The sequence below is a fragment of the Megascapheus bottae genome, chromosome 17 (assembly GCF_031878675.1).
Source record: "Megascapheus bottae isolate mThoBot1 chromosome 17, mThoBot2.hap1, whole genome shotgun sequence".
Taxonomy (NCBI): domain Eukaryota; kingdom Metazoa; phylum Chordata; class Mammalia; order Rodentia; family Geomyidae; genus Megascapheus; species Megascapheus bottae.
This window is the reverse complement of record NC_143525.1, coordinates 4,913,166-4,930,884: the sequence shown is the minus strand read 5'-3', so window position 1 is coordinate 4,930,884 and position 17,719 is coordinate 4,913,166. Positions and strand designations below refer to the sequence as shown.

The 17,719-nt window shown below is 38.8% G+C and overlaps 1 protein-coding gene across 1 annotated transcript in view; it reads left to right on the top strand.

Annotated features, from left to right (window-relative positions):
- The window catches only part of Akap10 (A-kinase anchoring protein 10), a 61,553-nt gene extending 46,120 nt beyond the window's left edge, over positions 1–15,433 (top strand). The window contains exons 13-15 of the mRNA XM_090349467.1: positions 6,326–6,378; positions 6,974–7,069; positions 14,109–15,433. Of these exons, the coding sequence (XP_090205593.1) occupies positions 6,326–6,378; positions 6,974–7,069; positions 14,109–14,114 (155 nt within the window). The 3' untranslated portion in view covers positions 14,115–15,433. The remainder of the gene's footprint in view (positions 1–6,325; positions 6,379–6,973; positions 7,070–14,108) is intronic.
- The last annotated feature ends 2,286 nt before the right edge of the window (positions 15,434–17,719 follow it).

Sequence of the window (17,719 nt, the reverse complement as noted above, 5' to 3'; positions counted from 1 at the left end):
TAGAAGCCTGGAGCTGAAGAGCTCAGAGACTGCACCCAGGCCCGGAGTTCAAGCCCCATGACCCACCAAAGAAAAAAAATAATAATAGTAGAGAGATTAGATAGATAGATAGATAGAGTCTTCTAATAATTTTGATAACTTTGAGTAAAGATACTTAAGACTTCTCAACTGTGGTTACTCGTTCGGTCTCTTCATTCTAAAAATAAATGTATTTTTATATGAGCATATGAACATAAAAGGCAGGGTAAGGAATTGGCATAGTTGTTAAAAGTTGTATTTGAAAGATGGTCATTAGGAAAGGCCTCACTAGGAGGTAGCCCTAGAAGACCTGAGCAGAATGTTAGGTTTAACCAGTTAAACATAACATTACTCTTCAGAATGATGAGCCTTCTGGATTTTCCTTATTGTACTTTATTCTCATCCCCCTCATTTTTTGTATGAAAGAAGAATGCTTGCTCATGGCTGAAAAGGCAAGAATGGGATACTAGTTGAACAGTGGTAGCTCATACACTGGTAGCCTCATAATCAGGAGGCTGACATCTGGAGGACCATAGTTCAAAGCCAGCCCCTTCCCCCCCAAAAAATCTTCAAAACTCCAACTCCACAATTAACTAGCCAAAAAGGAAGGCAGGGATAGGCTAGAGGCATGGCCCAGGTGGCAGACTGGCAAGTAGGTGTGAAACCCTTAGTTCAGTCCTAAGTAATGTCAAATGATACTATCAAGTGCTGATGGCTCATGCATATAATCCTAACTTCTCAGAAGACTAAGATTGTTACGGACTTGGACACTTAAACAGCATTGATTATTTTAAAATTTTTTTAAATCAAGCCTGGAATTATGGCTTAAGTGATAGAGTGCTACCTGTGAACAAGCAAGCTGAGCAGTCTGAAGGCCCTGAGTTCAAGCCCAGGTAACTGGTAGGACAAAAAAAAAATAGAACTGAGCTAGAAAGCGTGACATGGCCAAGAGATAAGACACGCTAGAGTAAGTGAGCAGAGGAATGAGTGGTAGAAGATGAGTAAGAGATCATAGCAAGGACTGGAACTTACTGGGGACCTATTGGGGTTCAAATAGGAAGCAGTGTGATATGCTTGATGCATTACATGGATTGCTCTGGCAGTCGTTTGGAAATAGACTATAAAGTTTAAGAGGAGAAGCATCATATTCTTGAGATCAGTAGATTAGGCTGCTAATAAATGATGATGTTTGATAATAGAGACAGTAGGATTATATCTCTACCAGAAAGTCAAGTTATTTATGTAACCAAGACGTAGCTACCTAAAGGAATGGGTAGCAATTTGAGCAGAATGTGGCAGTGTCTCCTTAGATTGTCCAGATGTCTCTTTCAGTTAAGTATATATGGGTAGCATAGAAGCATAGAAATTGAATTCACTTACTCAGAAGATTAAGATTGTTGAAGTGATTTTTGCGTTCCATGTACCATGCTAGATGCCAGAGCTATAAATGAAAGGCATAGTCCCAGGCAGTTTTCCCTCATTTAATTCCTTTTTTAGGACTCAGTCCAATTAAACATAACAGTTTAATTACTCTTCACAATACCCCCTCACTCTTCTTTTCCTTTTTCTTTTTTCTTTTTTTCTTTTCTTTCTTTCTTTCATTTTTTCTTGCCAGTTCTGGGACTTGAATTCAGGGCCTTGAACACTGTTCTTGGACTTTCTCAAGGCTAGAGCTCTACCACTTGACCCACAGCACCACTTCTGGCTTTTTCTATGTATGTGTTACTGAGGAATTAAACGCAAATCTTTGTGCATGCGAGACAAGCACTCTGCCACTAGGCCAAACTCCAGGCCCATTCCCCTCACTTTTTGTAAACTGAAAGTTTACACTTTTTTTTTTTAGACCAGTTTCTGTTGGATATAGTGTTGTTGTTTTTTTTAAGTTCTCAATAATATTGTGGATATAAACTAAAATGCTGTCTGAAAACACATACAAAAAACAAAATGCAGTTAATTTGGGGAGAGTATATCTTTTACTTTTCATTCTATCCTTTGCCTCTACTTTTTGAAAAGTAGAGAGCTAAAGTACCCTATATATATTTCACTGCTTCATCATCTGCACCTTTCATTGCCTTTGGCATCCTGTTTCATTTGAAGTAAAATCTGTCCTCTCTACTGTGACCTACCAAGTTTCCCCTTCTGACCTCTATAACCAACCTCTCACAAACAAAGCTCTGCTTAGACTGTCTCTTGTATGTTGCAGTTATTTCTTTTTCAAGCCTTCCAACATAAAAGTGATAGCTTTCATGCAGTGACTGACCCTTCTCAGTCTTGTCTCTTCAGAGAGGTAGCCACCGACACATTTCTTTGTTTTCTTACTCATATATATGCACACTTGTTTATAGTCTGCTTCTCTTTTATGGTTAGAATATTACCTCTGTGAGAACAGGGATTGTTTATCATATTTGGCAGTATATTTCTTGATTCTAAAATTATGTCTACCACTTGGTAGCCACTTACTAAATGTGTATTGCTTGAATTAATTAATCCTGAAAATGTTCAGGAAGATTAGCTGAGTAGTTTTTAAAAGTCCAGTTTTTAAAAAGTTGGTTGGAGGGGCCAGGAGTTTTGTAGTGGTAAAGTGCTTGCCTAGCATGCACAAATATCTGGATTTAATTCCCGGCAACACATACATAGAAAAAGCCAGAAGTGGTGCTGTGGGTGAAGTGGTAGAGCTCTAGCCTTGAGAAAGCCCAAGGACAGTGCTCAGGTCCTGAGCTCAAGCCAGGACTGGCAAAGCAAAACAAAAAAAAAACTTGGTTGGTTTAGTACTCTTGTTGGGGGTGTTCACATAAGCCATATATATAAAGGAGCTTGAATGTCCACATCTTATAGGCATTAAACATAAACACTAGGATTTTTTATCCATATGCTTTCATTCATTTTTCTTTTGAAATCTGCTTTTCTATTTTCTCCCTTCTCAGACCCAAAATGGTAGATATTGGCATTTTTAAGCTTATCTGGTTCTTAGATGATATATTTGTATGTGCCATCTCCCTATTCTACAAATGAAGAAACACAAATAGGAAAGTTGTAAATTGTTAGGGATGGCATAGCAGATTGATAGCAAGTTAGCAAGTATGGGGCTTTGATTCACAATGCTGTTTTCATAATTGCAATTCTACTGCTTTCCTCTGCCTTCCTTGCTAAGGACAGCTGAATAGAGTGCTTATCATTTGCCAGCCTATGATTTTAACTTGCGTTTTAAAACTTTAGTAATCAACACAGGAAAAGTTTTGAGAAGGGTATATGTGTCAGAGGTTTCTAAGAAGATGAGAACTTTGATTTCAGGAGAGACAAGGTAAAATAAAATAAATCAGATTCATTTAGAAGAAAATCCTAACAAGAATTATAAAAGGATGTAGGCCTGGCCAGGAGTGTGGCCTAGTGGTAGAGTGCTTGCCTAGCTTGCACGAAAACTCAGGTTTCAATTCCTCGATACCACATACATAGAAAAAGCCAAAAGTGGTGCTGTGGCTCAAGTGTAGAGCTCTAGTCTTGAGAAAAACACAAGGACAGTGCTCAGGCCCTGAGCTCAAGCCCAGGATGGCCAAAAAAAAAAAAAAAAAAGATATGGAACTTTGTCCCACTGTATTGGAAGCTCTCCCAGGGCCTACATGGAGATGAATTATACCCTAGTTGAGCCTAGTGGAGAGAGTATTTTTACAATCTGTGTTAAGGAACTTGACTCCTGGGATTTCTAAGCTGATTATTGACCAGATACATTCTTCTGGAAGCAAAATGAATTACAGATAGGAGAAACTGGTATCAGGGAAATCATCAGGCAGTAGCATTAATAGTAATGAAAAGAGTATTTGGCGTTGAGTAGTGGTAGCAAGGGATTAAGGACATTGACAAGGCTGAAGTCATGAAACTGCATCTCAAGGTAGAATTCAGTGATAGATTTCATGTATACATGAGTAAATGAGAAAAATACGTTGGAAAAATATATATATATATTATTGTAATTAATAAAAGGGTTGCATGATATTTGCCATATAGAAGATCCATTAATTCACATACATTGATACCCTTTCACATATCTTGGTACCCTTTACCCTCCCCCCCACCGCCCCGCCCCCGTCTTGGTTTTCCCCCCTTCCCTATCAAATTTCAAATAACCAAATACAAATAAATTCAATATCTCAGATAACAGAGTGAGGTACTGTAACAATATGAGATACCCAAGGGACAGCAAAGGAGATGAGAGATAACATAGTACATTAAGGACAACAATCATTCGTTATATGGCTTTTGTTTCAATATCCTGGAGATCCTTTCAATTAGCTTCATACTATATGGCCTTATGTATCAAGGTTTTGCTCTATTGCAGATCTCTGCTAGTAGAGCCCAAGGTTTCTACTGATTATGACAAATGAGGGAAACATTGAGCCTAAGTTCCTTTGAGTCTGGCTTACTTCACTTAATATGATTTTTTCTAAGTCTTTCCATTTCCTAACAAATGTGTCGATGTCGTTTTTTTTCTGACAGCAGCATAGAATTCCATTGTGTACAAATACCACAACTTGTTGATCCACTCATCAACTGAGGGACATCTAGGTTGGTTCCATATCTTTGCTGCAATGAACATTGTTGTGCTAGTGGATTTAGTATGTCCTTGATTCTGGATGGTTGGGTAAATGCCAAGTAGTGGAATTGCTGGGTCATAGAGGAGTTCTATGTTTAGCCTTTTGAGGCACTGCCATACTGCTTTCCATAGTGGTGGGTTGAATGAGTTTGCACTCCCACCAACAGTGTAGTATTGATCCCTCCTGGCCACATCCCCTGCAGCATCTGTTATTATTCGTTTTCCTGATCCTGGCCATTCTAGCTGGAGTGAGGTGGAATCTTAGAGTTGTTTTGATTTGCATTTCTTTTATGACCAGAGATGTTGAGCATTTCTTCATGTGTCTATAGGCCATTTTTGTTTCTTCTTCAGAGAAGACTCTCTTTAAGTCTTTGGCCCATTTTTTAATGGGATGGTTATTACTTTGGAGGTTAGTTTTGGAGTGATTCAATTTTTTGAGTTGTTGATATATTTTAGATATGAGGCCTTTGTCCATTGTATGGTTAGTGAAGATCTTCTCCCACTCTGTAGGCTTCCTAATTAATTTACTAGCTATGTCCTTTGCCATACAAAAGCTCTGCAGTTTAATGCAGTCCCACTTATCCAGCCTTTCTCTGATTTGTTGTGATTTTTGGGAGAGTTTGTGTTTTCTTTTTGAAAAAGTAGGTAAGAGGCAGATGAATTTAGAGGAGGCAAACGAGGTCAGTTTTAAACATGTGACTTCAGATAATTAAGTATTAACATGACACCAACCAAGGAATTTCTGAATTATTTGCATATTAGAGGAAGTTAAAACTACAAGGGGCCAGGAGTGTGGCCTAGTGGTAGAGTACTTGCCTAGCGTGCATGAAGCCCTGGGTTTGATTCCTCGGTACCACATACACAGAGAAGGCCAGAAGTGGTGCTGTGGCTCAAGTAGTAGAGCACTAGCCTAGTAAGCTTAAGGACAGGACCCAGGCCCTAAGTTCAAACTTGCTTTCCCCCTCCCCCAGCCTGTCTCCCCCCCCCCAAAAAAAATAAAATAGGAAGGATAAGATAATTAAAAGAGAATGTGTTGAAAAAGAAAAGAAGACTGGTAATGTAGTCTGGAAAAGCTCTGTGTTAGAGGTATGCAGTACACAGAGAATTCATAGTCAGCAGCACTGACAGAAGAGGAGAGATGTCAGCAAATAGAAGACTGCTAGCAGTGTGACTATAGATGCAGATAAGCTTGCAGAGAACAATGTAGCAGTTGAAGAGTCAGCTGAGATTTTTAGCCAGAAACATTTAATATTGTGGCCTTTATTAGCTCTGTTTGTCAGAGCAAGCCAATATTCAAACCTTGCTTATAGTACTAAATACTAAAAGTATTTATGTTATATTTTTTCATGAATATTGTGCATAGTACTATCTCAATTAATGAATTAATCAGGATCATGACTTAAGAAACAATCTGCCAACATTAACAAAGCTAGGAAATGAGCCTGTTCTATCTAGCTAGCTAGCTAGCTAGATATTTATCTGTTCATTTATTATTGTGTGCTATCCCAGGCCTTAAACACAGGGTATTGTGCTCTGGCTTGATTTTTTTTTTTTTTCCATTCAAGGCTGGCCAGTTCTTATTTAATGACTCCTTAATTCAATGCTTCCAATGTGATCACACCAGAAAAAGAAATGGCTAATGGTAATAGCTTTTAAATAAGAGCATTTTAATATAAAATTATGCTTGAAATCAGTGTTCAATTTTGGCTTTGTTACTAGGCTCCATGTTCTCACAAGCTATGAAGAAGTGGGTACAAGGAAATACTGATGAGGTAAATTCTACTTTTAATATGAAGTATAAGTATACCCCTTACCCTTTATTCATTTTGAGTTCCCATATTTAAGCACCATGACACATCAGTGTTCTCTTAACTCAGGTTATAACGAAAAAGGATGGGCCCTTCTTGGCAACTGACAGTTGCCTTGTGACAGTAAAGGTGTTTGCAGTCCAGAGACTGTGACCACTGAAGAATGTCCCTACATTTGAATTTCCATCAACCAGCAAGCATCTATCATTAGTGCAGAAGCAGAAACTAAAATGTTTCTTTTCCAACTGTCAGTTTTATTTTTAGAAGTGGGATTTTGCTTTTTGAATATGTTCTTTGAAAGATGATTGTAGAAAAGGACAAGTTATATTTGACCATGTAACAAAGTAGTCATAATGTTGCTACATAGTAGCTGACTCTGCAGCAGAGTGGATGACATGCTAATAATTATAGCTAGGGGTGACCAAATCCTTTCAGGCCTGGAAAGGTACTTTTTCACCCAAATGATATGCATATACACTTGTATTTAGAGCACTAATTACATGTATCTTGATGCTTCTAATGAATAACCATTATGAACATCTTGGATTACTTCTTTTAGGCCCAAGAAGAGCTAGCTTGGAAGATTGCTAAAATGATAGTCAGTGATGTTATGCAACAGGCACACTGTGATCAACCATTAGAGAAATCTACAAAGGTAAGAAAGACTATATTCTGACTTTGCTTGTGTAAAATTGAAAAAAATTTTACCTTCAGGTATTTGGGGGGGGGGGGAACACAAGGTACTCTGTACTTGCCTTTGAAGAGTTAACAGCTGTAGGGATTGCCTTCTCTTTAAAGTAATTAGAAGCATTTTCTAAATCAATGTAAGAACCCAAATAGAATCCAGTAGATTTGCTGAATTGAGGAGTCAGAAAGTAAACTTAGCTGGGCTTAGGTAGCTCATGACTATCTAATATTACCTGGGACACTGAAATCTGAGGATAGTGGTTCAGAGTTACCCCAGACAGAAAAATTTGTGAGACTCTTATCTCCACATAAGCAGCAAAAAGCTGGAAATAGAGATGTGGCTCAAGTGATAGAATGCCAGCCTTGAATGGAAAAGGCCAAGCCAGAACACAGGCCTTGACTTCAAGCCCCAGTACCACCACACACACTTACACACTCAAAAAGAAAAAGAAAATAAAGCTTGCAATATCTAATGTAACTGAAATCTACAGGAAGGTTATCAGAAAAAGAAATTGCTACTCAGATATTTGTAGAGGTCCCCTCAAGTCCTTGGCTAAGTATTAATCTGCATATGTGTTGGGTCAGAATGTCCAGGAAACCAACTGTTGTATTTCCCATGTACTATTTGTCTTTCTGTACCTGACTTATTTCACTTAGCCATTTTGGCCTTCTCTTCTGTCCATCTTGAATTTGCAGAAGACAGAATTTCTCTCCTGAAGTAAAACTCAGTTACTCTGGCATAGAATGAAAATAATACTATGCAGTTTTAGATATTATTCAAAACTAATAAACCTTTCCTATAAAAAAGAAAGTCCAGGGGGAAAAAAAACAGAATTTAGTGTGAATGATACCTTGAACCTAGGGTTATAGTTCATATTCCCTTTAGCTAGAGTAATACAGAAAACATTAGACACTTACAGCTTACTATTACTATAGTAAAGCACCCAAGTCAAGTTCAAAAGCAAGTTTTGAGAATAAGACAGATCCCAATGACAAAAAGACAACTTTCAAAATGATCAGTTATTACATTTAGGTAATAACTTTATACCAAAAACAGTCTTTAAAATAACAAAATTCGCTGGGTACTAGTGGCTCTCGACTATGATACACATTATAAACTTTAGGAGTGAACACTAAAAACTGATAAAGCTAGTAAGTAGATCACTAATGAGATATTAAAAACTAGTGCCTGAAATAATACTGAATCTTGTTAAGGCATGTGAGATAGAGCTCAAAGGGATCTGGATTTGAGGCTAAACTAGGTGAACAGTTATCAGAACCCTATTTGAACTAACAGCTGGGTATGATGGCATTCACCTATAATCCTTCAGCTACTTGGAAGGCATAGATAAGAAGATAACAGTCAGACTCTGGCCCCTGACAAAAATACAAGACCCTATCCAAAAAAATAACTACAATTTAAAAATAGAGTAGAACTGAAGGCATGGCTCTAATGGTAGAGCCCCGTGAGTGTGAGTACAAAGCCTAGTTCAAAATCCAGTATTGCCGGCCGGGCGTGGTGGGTCACACCTGTAATCCTGGCTGTTCAGGAGTCAGAGATCTGAGGATCAAGGTTTAAAGCCAACCTGGGCACTGAAGATTGTGAGGCTTATCTCCAATTAACTACTAGAAAACAGGAAGTGGAGCTGAGGCTCAGGTAGCCTAGAGCTGAAAAGCTCAGGGACAATGCCCAGGCCCAGGGGTAGGGCGGTAGTTTTGAGCTGTAGAGCTCAAAGACTGCGCCCATGCTCATAGTTCAAGCCCCGTGACCAAAAAAAATCTAGTACTGCCAAAACAACAGAAATGGAATCCAAAAATATAAAGGAAAAGAAGAGAATGAACCAGGGGCCGGGAGTTTGGCCTAACGGTAGAGTGCTTGCGTAGCATTCATGAAGACCCAGGTTCGATTCCTCAGTCCTACATACTTAGAAAAAAGCCAGAAGTGGTAGAGCTCTGACTTTGAGAAAGCCCAAGGACAGTGCTCATGCCCTGAGCTGAAGCCCAGGACTGGCAAAAAAAAAAGAGAAGAGAATAAACCAATGCAACAAACAAGATGATAGATTAAGTCTGCTTGTATAAATAATTCCATTAAATTAAAGGGTTTATTAAAAATTGAGAATCTCGCCAGGTTCTGGTGGCTAATGCCTGTAATCCTAGCAACTCAGGAAGTTGAGATCTGAGGATCACAATTAAAAATCAGCCTAGGCAGAAAAGTCTGTGAGACTCTTATATCCAGTAACTACCCAGAAAAATCGAGGAGTAGCTCAAATGGTATAGCATTAGCCTTGAGGACAAAGAGACTCAGGGACATTGCCCAGGCCCTGAGTTCAAGCTCCAAGATGGGCAAAAGGAAAAAATTTGAGATTGTCGCCAGGCACTGGTAGCTCACACCTTTAATTTTACTTGCGAGGCTGAGATTGAAGGTTTGTAGTCCTAATCCAGTTTAGGCAGGAAAATCAATGAGACTTACCTCCAATTAACCACTAAAAAAGCCAGCACAAGTGATAAAGTCCTAACCTTGAGCACAGAAGTTCAGAGATAGCACCCAGGAACTGAGTTCAAGCCCCATGACTGACCCCTCCCCCCCAAAAAAAATCCATTTTGAACATGCATGGAAAGCTCATTCAAAAGTAAATAGAAAACTTGAATAATACTGATTGATTGGATGTGTGTATGTGCACACATGTGCACCAATAGCAGGGCTTGAACTTTGGGCCTGGGCACTGTCCCTGAGCTTTTTTGCTCAAGAATAGCACTCTATTACTTAAGTCACAGCTCCACTTCCAGCTTTTTTGGTGATTAATTGGAGGTAAGGGTCCCACAAACTTTCCTGCCTATTTTGGCTTTGAACTGCAATTCTCAGATCTCAGCTTCCTGAGTGGCAAGGATTATAGGTGTGAACCACTGGCATCTGAATAACACTTCATTTATTAAAGAAATTGAATTTCTAGTTAAAAACTATTTTATAGAGCTTTATTGTGCAGGTGTAGTTTTAAAAAAAAGTAGCGTGGGGGTGGGGAGAAGGGAAATGGGGACCAAGACATGAGAAAGGGTATCAATGTATGTGAAATAATGCACCTTCTATCTGGTGAATATAATGTAACCCTTCTATTAATTACAATAAAAAATATATGAAAAAAAAGTAGTAGCATTTCTGGATAAAGCTACAAAAATATAAGGAGAGGGCAGTATTTTGTAACACATCCTGTGAGGCCAACATTGAAAACCAAAGACCTTATAATCAGAGAAACTATAGTTTTTCTTGTGAACATACATGGAAAACCTTTAACAAAATAGGAGAAAATTGATCCAACAATACAAATAATTTAGGCATTGGGGACTCATGCATGTAATCCTAGCTACTTGCAAAGCTTAAAATGGGAGAATTTGGTTTGGGGCCAACCAAGGCACAGAAGTTCACAAGGCCCCTTATCAATCCATAACATGGTAAAATGGTACATGCATATAATTCTAAGCTACAGCCAAGATTGTGAAAGTCATAGTTTCCTACTAGTCCAGGCAGAAAATTTCACAAGATTCCATCTTAACAGAGGGAAATTGGATACAGTGGCGCATGCCTATCATCTTAGTAACAACAGGAAGCTTAAAAAGTAAGTTGTGCTTTGCAAGTACCTTGTTCAGGCTCCAGTACCACCAGGGGGGACCATTAAAAAAAAAAAAAAGCAAAGAATAGCACTTAATGAAAACTGGGAGTTGGCTCGTGTGATAGAGTACACCCATGTGGTCCTGTGTCCCAATCATAAAAAGTCAGCCTTAACTACATACTTTTTTTTGGGGGGGGGGGATTGGGGAGAGGCAGTCCTGGGATTGGAACTCAGGGTCTGGTCACTAGTACTCTACCCCTTGAGCCATAGCACTACTTCTAGCTTTTTCTGAATCATTTCTTGGAGATAGGAGTCTGATGGAAGGCTTGGGAGCATAGCCTAGTGGTAGAGTATTTGCCTAGCTTGTATCAAGCCCTGGGTTTGATTCTTTGGTACACAGAAAAAGCCAGAAGTGGTGCTGTGGCTCACGTCCTAGCCTTGAAAAAGCCCAAGGACAGTACCTAGGCCCTGAGTTCCAGCCCCCAGACTGCCAAAAAGAAAAGACTCTCATGGAGTTTTCTGCCTAGTCTGACTTCTAACTATGATCTTTTGATCTCAATCTCCTGAGTGGCTAAGATTACAGGTATAAGTAACCAGTACCTGGTTAAAAAAACAAAACAACAAAAAAAAACCTTGCTAAGACTTGTATCCAGACCATGTAATACCCGCTTGAATTCTTAAAATTTTTTTTTACAAAATTTATTTTTTTTCCTGAATTTCAAAAGGTTGTAAGGAGTATTATAATTCAGTTTATAGACTGATTTTTTGTTTTTTGTTTTTAATTGGTCATGGATCTTAAATTTAGGGCTTGGACACTGTCCCTAAGCTTTTATGCTGAAGGCTAGCACTCTATCACAATGGAGCCACAGTTCTACTTCGAGCTTACTGGTGGTTGGTTAATTGGAGAGTCTCCTAGCCTATCCTGTGCTAGCTTTAAACTGCCATCCTCAAATCTTAAGTTTCTTAATAGTTAGGATTACGGTACTTGGCTTTTTTTTTGGGGGGGGGGGGCTTTATGGGGCTTAAACTCAGGGCCTGAACACTGTCCTTGGGCTTTCTGAAGACTAGAGCTCTACCACTTGCCACAGCACCACTTCTGGCTTTTTCTGTGTATGTGTTACCAGGGAGTCGAACTCAAGGCTTCATGCATGCTAGGCAAGCAGTCTACCACTAGGCCACACTCCAGGCCGCTGTATGATTTCCTTTTTCTTTTTTTGTTTTTTTGTAGGTGGTGGGACTTGAATTCTGAGCCTGGGCGTTGTCCCTGAGCTCTTCAGCTCAAGGCTTCCACCCTACTAACCCTTAAGCCACAGCACCACTTCTGGTTTTCTGGCTGTTTAATTGGAGATAAGATTAATTGGACTTAGCCTGGAGCCATGGCTTATGCCTGTAATCTTAGCTACTCAGGAAGCTGAGATCTAAGGATCACTGTTCAAAGCCAGCTTGGCAGTAAAGATCCTGAGACTCTTATCTTCAGTTGATCTCTAAAAAATGGAAAATGGGGCTGTGGCTCAAGGGTAGGGCAGTAGCCTTGAGCTGAAGAGCTCAGGGACAATGCCCAGGCCCAGAGTTCAAGCCCTATGCCCCCCCACACACACACACAAAAAAAGTCTCATGGACTTTCATACCTGGGCTGGCTTTGAACAGTGATCCTCAGATCTCATCCTCCAGAGTAGCTAGGATCACAAGCATGAGCCACCTCGCCCAGCAAATGTATGATTATTTTTAATGGCCAAAAGATAGTAATAAATACTATGAAAAGACTATACATGAATAGCAAATATAAACATTAAAGAAGCCCCAACATCGTTAGCCATTAAGGAAATGACTTCATACCCCAAAGAATCACTAAAATTTAAAAAAAAACTGGGGCCAGGAGTTTGGCCTAGTGGTAGAGTGCTTGCCTAGCATACACAAAGACCCAGGTTTCAATTCCTCGGTACCACATACATAGAAAAAGGCTGGAAGTGGTGCTGTAGCTCAAGTGGTAGAGCTCTAGCTTTGAGAAAAGTCCAAGGACAGTGCTCCGGCCCTGAGTTCAAACCCCATGACTGGCAAAAAGCTTGAGCTGGTGCCAGTTGGTCATGATTGTAATCTTAGCTACTCAAGAGGCTGAGATCTAAGGATCAAGGTTCAGAGCCAGCCCTGGCACAAAAAGACCTGAGACTCGTATCTCCAATTAACCTCTAGAAAACAGGAAGTGGGGCTTGGCTCAAGGTAGGATGGTCACCTTCAGAGTTCAAGCTCCATGACCCACCAAAAAAAAAACAAACAAAAAAACAAATACAAGGCCAGGTACTGTGGCTTACCCCTGTAATCCTAGCAACTCAGACAGCTGAGTTCTGAAAATCACTGAGGCCAACCCAGACAGAAAAGTCCATGACACTCTGATCTCCAATAAACTATTCAGAAAGAGCTGGAACTGCTGCTGTGGCTCAAGTGGTAGATTGCTAGCTTTAAACACAGAGGTTTAGGGACAGTTCCCAGGCCCTGAGTTCAAACCCCAGGACCTGCAAAAAAAAAAACCAAAACAAAACAAAAAAGTGGAGCCGGGAGTTTGGCGTAGTGGTAGAGGGCTTACCTAGCATGCACAAAGGCCCAGATTTCAATTCCTTAGTACCACATACATAGAAAAAGCCAGAAGTGGTACTGTGACTCAAGTGGTAGAGCTCTGGCCTTGAGAAAGACAGTGTTCAGACCCTGAGTTCAAGGCCCAGGACAGGCCAAAAAAAAAAAAAAAGGAGTTGGCAAGGACATGAAACAATTTGATCACTGATGGGATTGAAAAATAGTAATGTCACTTTGAAAAAGCAGTTTTGGGGCTTAAGGCAAAGATCAGCAGCAGGCCTCTTGTCCAACAAGGGTGAGACCCGGATTTTAAACCCTAGTACCTTTAAAAAAAAAAAAAAAAAAAAAAGAAAAGAAAAACCAGTTTGGCAGGACCAGATGCTCTATAGGAGAATTGTCATTACAGATTTTGGATTAACTGAATTTTCTGCTGATTCATACCAAACCCCTGTTTACTTGTGCAAACTTATTCTCTTTTCCTTGTAAGAGTAATTATTTTTGTCTATATTTATCTTCTGACTCAATTGAACCTAAAATAGTACAGAACAAGCTAATGGTGTATAAAAAAGTGTAAAGTTGTTATTTTTGTGATTCCTCACCCTCATATTCATTACCAAATGTTTTGACAATAATAAAATTTCCATCCAAGTGCTTGTGGCTCATGTCTGTAATCCTATTTACTCAGGAGGTTGAAAATCAAAGATTGAGGTTCAAGGCCCCCGACCAACCCAAAAAAAAAGAAAAAAAAATTTTTTATAGCAAATACTAGGTTAGTTCTGGTTGCTTTCTTCCTTCATCTATACTGATAATGGACCCTACTTTTTTTTTTTTCAGCTATGAATCAAGACCAGACTTAAGGAAATATGCTTTTGAAAAACAAGAGAACTTTCTCCTTTGGTTGGAATCCTCAACTCAGCTAATGAAAACAGAGCACTGTATTTCTGTTCACTGGTAGATCACTATTGTTTCCATGAAAGAATAGGAGACAATCCTAGATTTCCACCATAATGCAGAATAACATATAGACACAAATGATGCACATGATATTCACACAGTGAGTCACAAAAATACAAAGTGGTATTGTTGACATTGCTAGAACTTTGATAGTTTTCCAGTGGCCAGTACACTTAGGATAGAGGTACCTACTGGGACAGGGACCACATCTTGTGAGAGGTAGATAACCACAGAACAGGTATTTGATGCACATTCCTGTAGCAGGAATCCTTTCCTGGCAGCAGCATAAAATACACGGCAGAGGTGCTTTGCTTTGTTCTCCTAAAATAACTATTTCAGTTCTTCCCACTGAGAACCAGGCAGCTCCATGTGGCAGTATGGGGCCAGCAGTATGGGAAAAGGTAAGGATTTCTTATGTAGTCTGCTGCACAGAGGCACATATTTAAAAGGAAACTGATAAATCACAGTTCAGGCTTCAGTGACATCATCTCTCTCTTTAACAGCAGTATGCAGTTTTCATATTATACTTGCTTCTGCGATGCAATATCTTTACAACCAGTCTCTCCCCTGCCAAGGGAGGGACAAATTTATTTTGAGTACTAGGGCTTGTTCTTCTGGAATTCTGCACTCCAATTGCCAGGAAATGTAATGATCACTCCAGTTTTTCTTTGAACAAAATGGTTATTTCCAGATTGTACTTCGAAAAAAAAGATAAGGAGAAAGGCCCTCATTTTTGTTTGACTGCCTTCCCCTTCTTGCTATGACTGGGAAGTCTGTAGTTGGTCATTTTCCTTTCTGTCTTCAGGACAATGGTGGGACACTTTCTCTACTTCTGCCCAGTTGGCTTTGCTTTAGGATTGCACAACCATAGTCAGAGCCTTCCAGTTGGCAAGCACAGTCCACCGACCTTCTCTTATGTATTACTGCTTTTGCTCAGACTTTACAGAAATAAAAATGAATATATATAAGTATATAATTATTAATCACCTCTGTCCTTGAGAAAGTCTTGAATGAGAATTTATTCCATTGCAATATTGATTGTATACAGGCACACCATTTTATCAACAGAAGAAACAAAAAGGCTGTGTATAAGTTTTTGGTACTATGTACCACCTCTGTTATTCTTCTAAAGTTGAAGTATTCATGTACTTAAACGATATTCTATTTAATTGTGTTTGATTTTAAATATATAAATATGAATTATATTTAAGATGGTGTCAACTTTCTGCTTTCAGGGTATCTATGGTTCTTTGGTTGAAATACATTGATCTTTCCTAATAATAACACTTGCTTTACAAAAACCCAGAACATGAGCCCCACTTAGCCTTGTGTTTGGAGTGTGTAGGAATAGGACTGAGGTTTTTTTATTAGGTATATATGTTGTGATTAACTCATTTTGTTCTTCTAACAAAAATATTTCTATCCAGTTTACATTGTTTCACAGTTCAGAAACGGAAAGCAATATAAAAAGTCATAGAATAAAATGTGATTTAGAGTAACTTTTGAGCCTCTGCATGTTTTAGAAAAACAATTTCTGTAAGATTTTAGGCTCAACTAGTATTTTTGGTTAAGATAATTTCTAGTTGTGTCTTTTGTGTACATTTTATGCTTCTAAGCTAAAGATTCTAGTAATTATAAACTTTTAATAAGGGGAAGAATAGCAGACTTGAAATTTACTTATTTCTTTTTGCATCATCTGCTATGAGACATAGAAGCAGTGTGGCTTGAAATTATTAGCCACTTTTGATATTTGATCTAAAGTAGATCCTTACATTTACATTCAAATTGGAATTATATTCCCCTAACATTGTGCACTCACTGAAATCCCAGGCTATATGTAGTATGTCCACAAAATATATCCTAGCAGAGTTTTACAAGTTTGAATAACTAGTTGAACATTCTGTGTCCTTGATATCAACACAAATTATTTAAAAAGTAAAAATATTAGAAAACTAGTATTTGTAACTTGATGTGTTTTCACTTTTGTCAAGTTTGGTAAAAGTATAAAATACATGCCAACCAAATCCAATGAAGAGCAATAAAATAGGAAATTTTTTTAAACTTTTTATTCTACTTGGGTTCCAATATTCAGTTAGAGTTTTATGAAACATAAGTGGGTTTAGTGCTGAATTTTTTTTTTTACTCATTTAATAGGTATTTGGAAGGAAAAGTCATTCTGAATTGTAGAATACTACAAACTTTGTTGCTCTTGTGTTTAAATACTGAGAGCTAAGTACCTGAAACAACAGCTGGCATCTAATGACGTTATTGGAAACCTATCACTTAACCCCCACATGTACTGCCCAGGAGTGAAAGCCATATTTGTGCACAATGAATTTTTCTCTCCCTTGCCTCCAATATAACAGTACTGATGCACCCAGTCCTTTATGTTAAGGAGAGGTAACAGTCACCATCTGTGGCAATGGCTTGGATGGTAGTTTGGATGGAGCACTTAAAAGGCAGGAGCTGGCACTACATTGAATAAGCCTGAGAGCAGCTACCCCAAGGACTTGCCTGGTTTCTGCATCCAGGGTCCACCTCCTTGCCTTGTCTCTATTCAGTTCTCAGGTATGCTTAAAATGAGTTTTGATTTTTTTTTTTTCAAATCAGCCTGAAGTGCATTTTTGCTGATGTTACTGAAAGAACCTTGACTAAAGTACTACCAGACTGGCCTAATCCCTAATGTTCCTGTGTGCAACATGTGTACAAAGTACTGCTGCATTGTGGAGTAGAATTCTTTAGTGAACTTTCCTTGGTCTTCTTACATATGTGCCCAAAATGAAGCCCTAACCTAATGGAATTAAAAGATCTTCTTGTTTATAGTGAAGAATTATTTAGGCTTCAGAAAGCTTCCTCACAACTCACTTGTGCGACTATCACCATTAGAATTCAATCCTAAAACAGAACCTCTTCATGTTTTTCTATGTCCTGCTGAAGAGTATACTACATGATTCCCACTTTTAGCAATATAATAAACCTAGAAAGAGAAGCCAATTTGACTAATGAGTAACTAATAAAATATTAAAATGGGAAGAGGGGGTAACTTAAAAAAAAAATCTGTTAAAGCTGGCTGCTTCTATGTATTATGCTAGTCTTTGGCCTTTGGCTAAGGTCATAAAGAAGGGAGTAAATGTCAGTAAAACCTCTTATGGTTACAGCTTGGAAGTTCATGCTAATAGGAAGCCTCTCAGCACGGGAGTGTTAGGAATGGCTCAGAGTAGGGTGAGTGGGACTAAGGATTCTGGACTTTGGGGGGGGGGGGTGCTACACATGGCATTGAGAGGATCATTGTGAGCAAAGTCCCTAAGAGTATTCATGTTCAAAAAGAGGTTTTACCCATCGGCTTACCTGTTACACAGGGAAGTAAATATTCTTGCTCTAGTGATGTTACACAGACAAATACTCCATCAGTTTGTTGCTTTCAGATTATCTGCTATCACACATTCAGATGCTACAGAACTTATCCAGAGTCATTAAGCCTCTTGTATCCA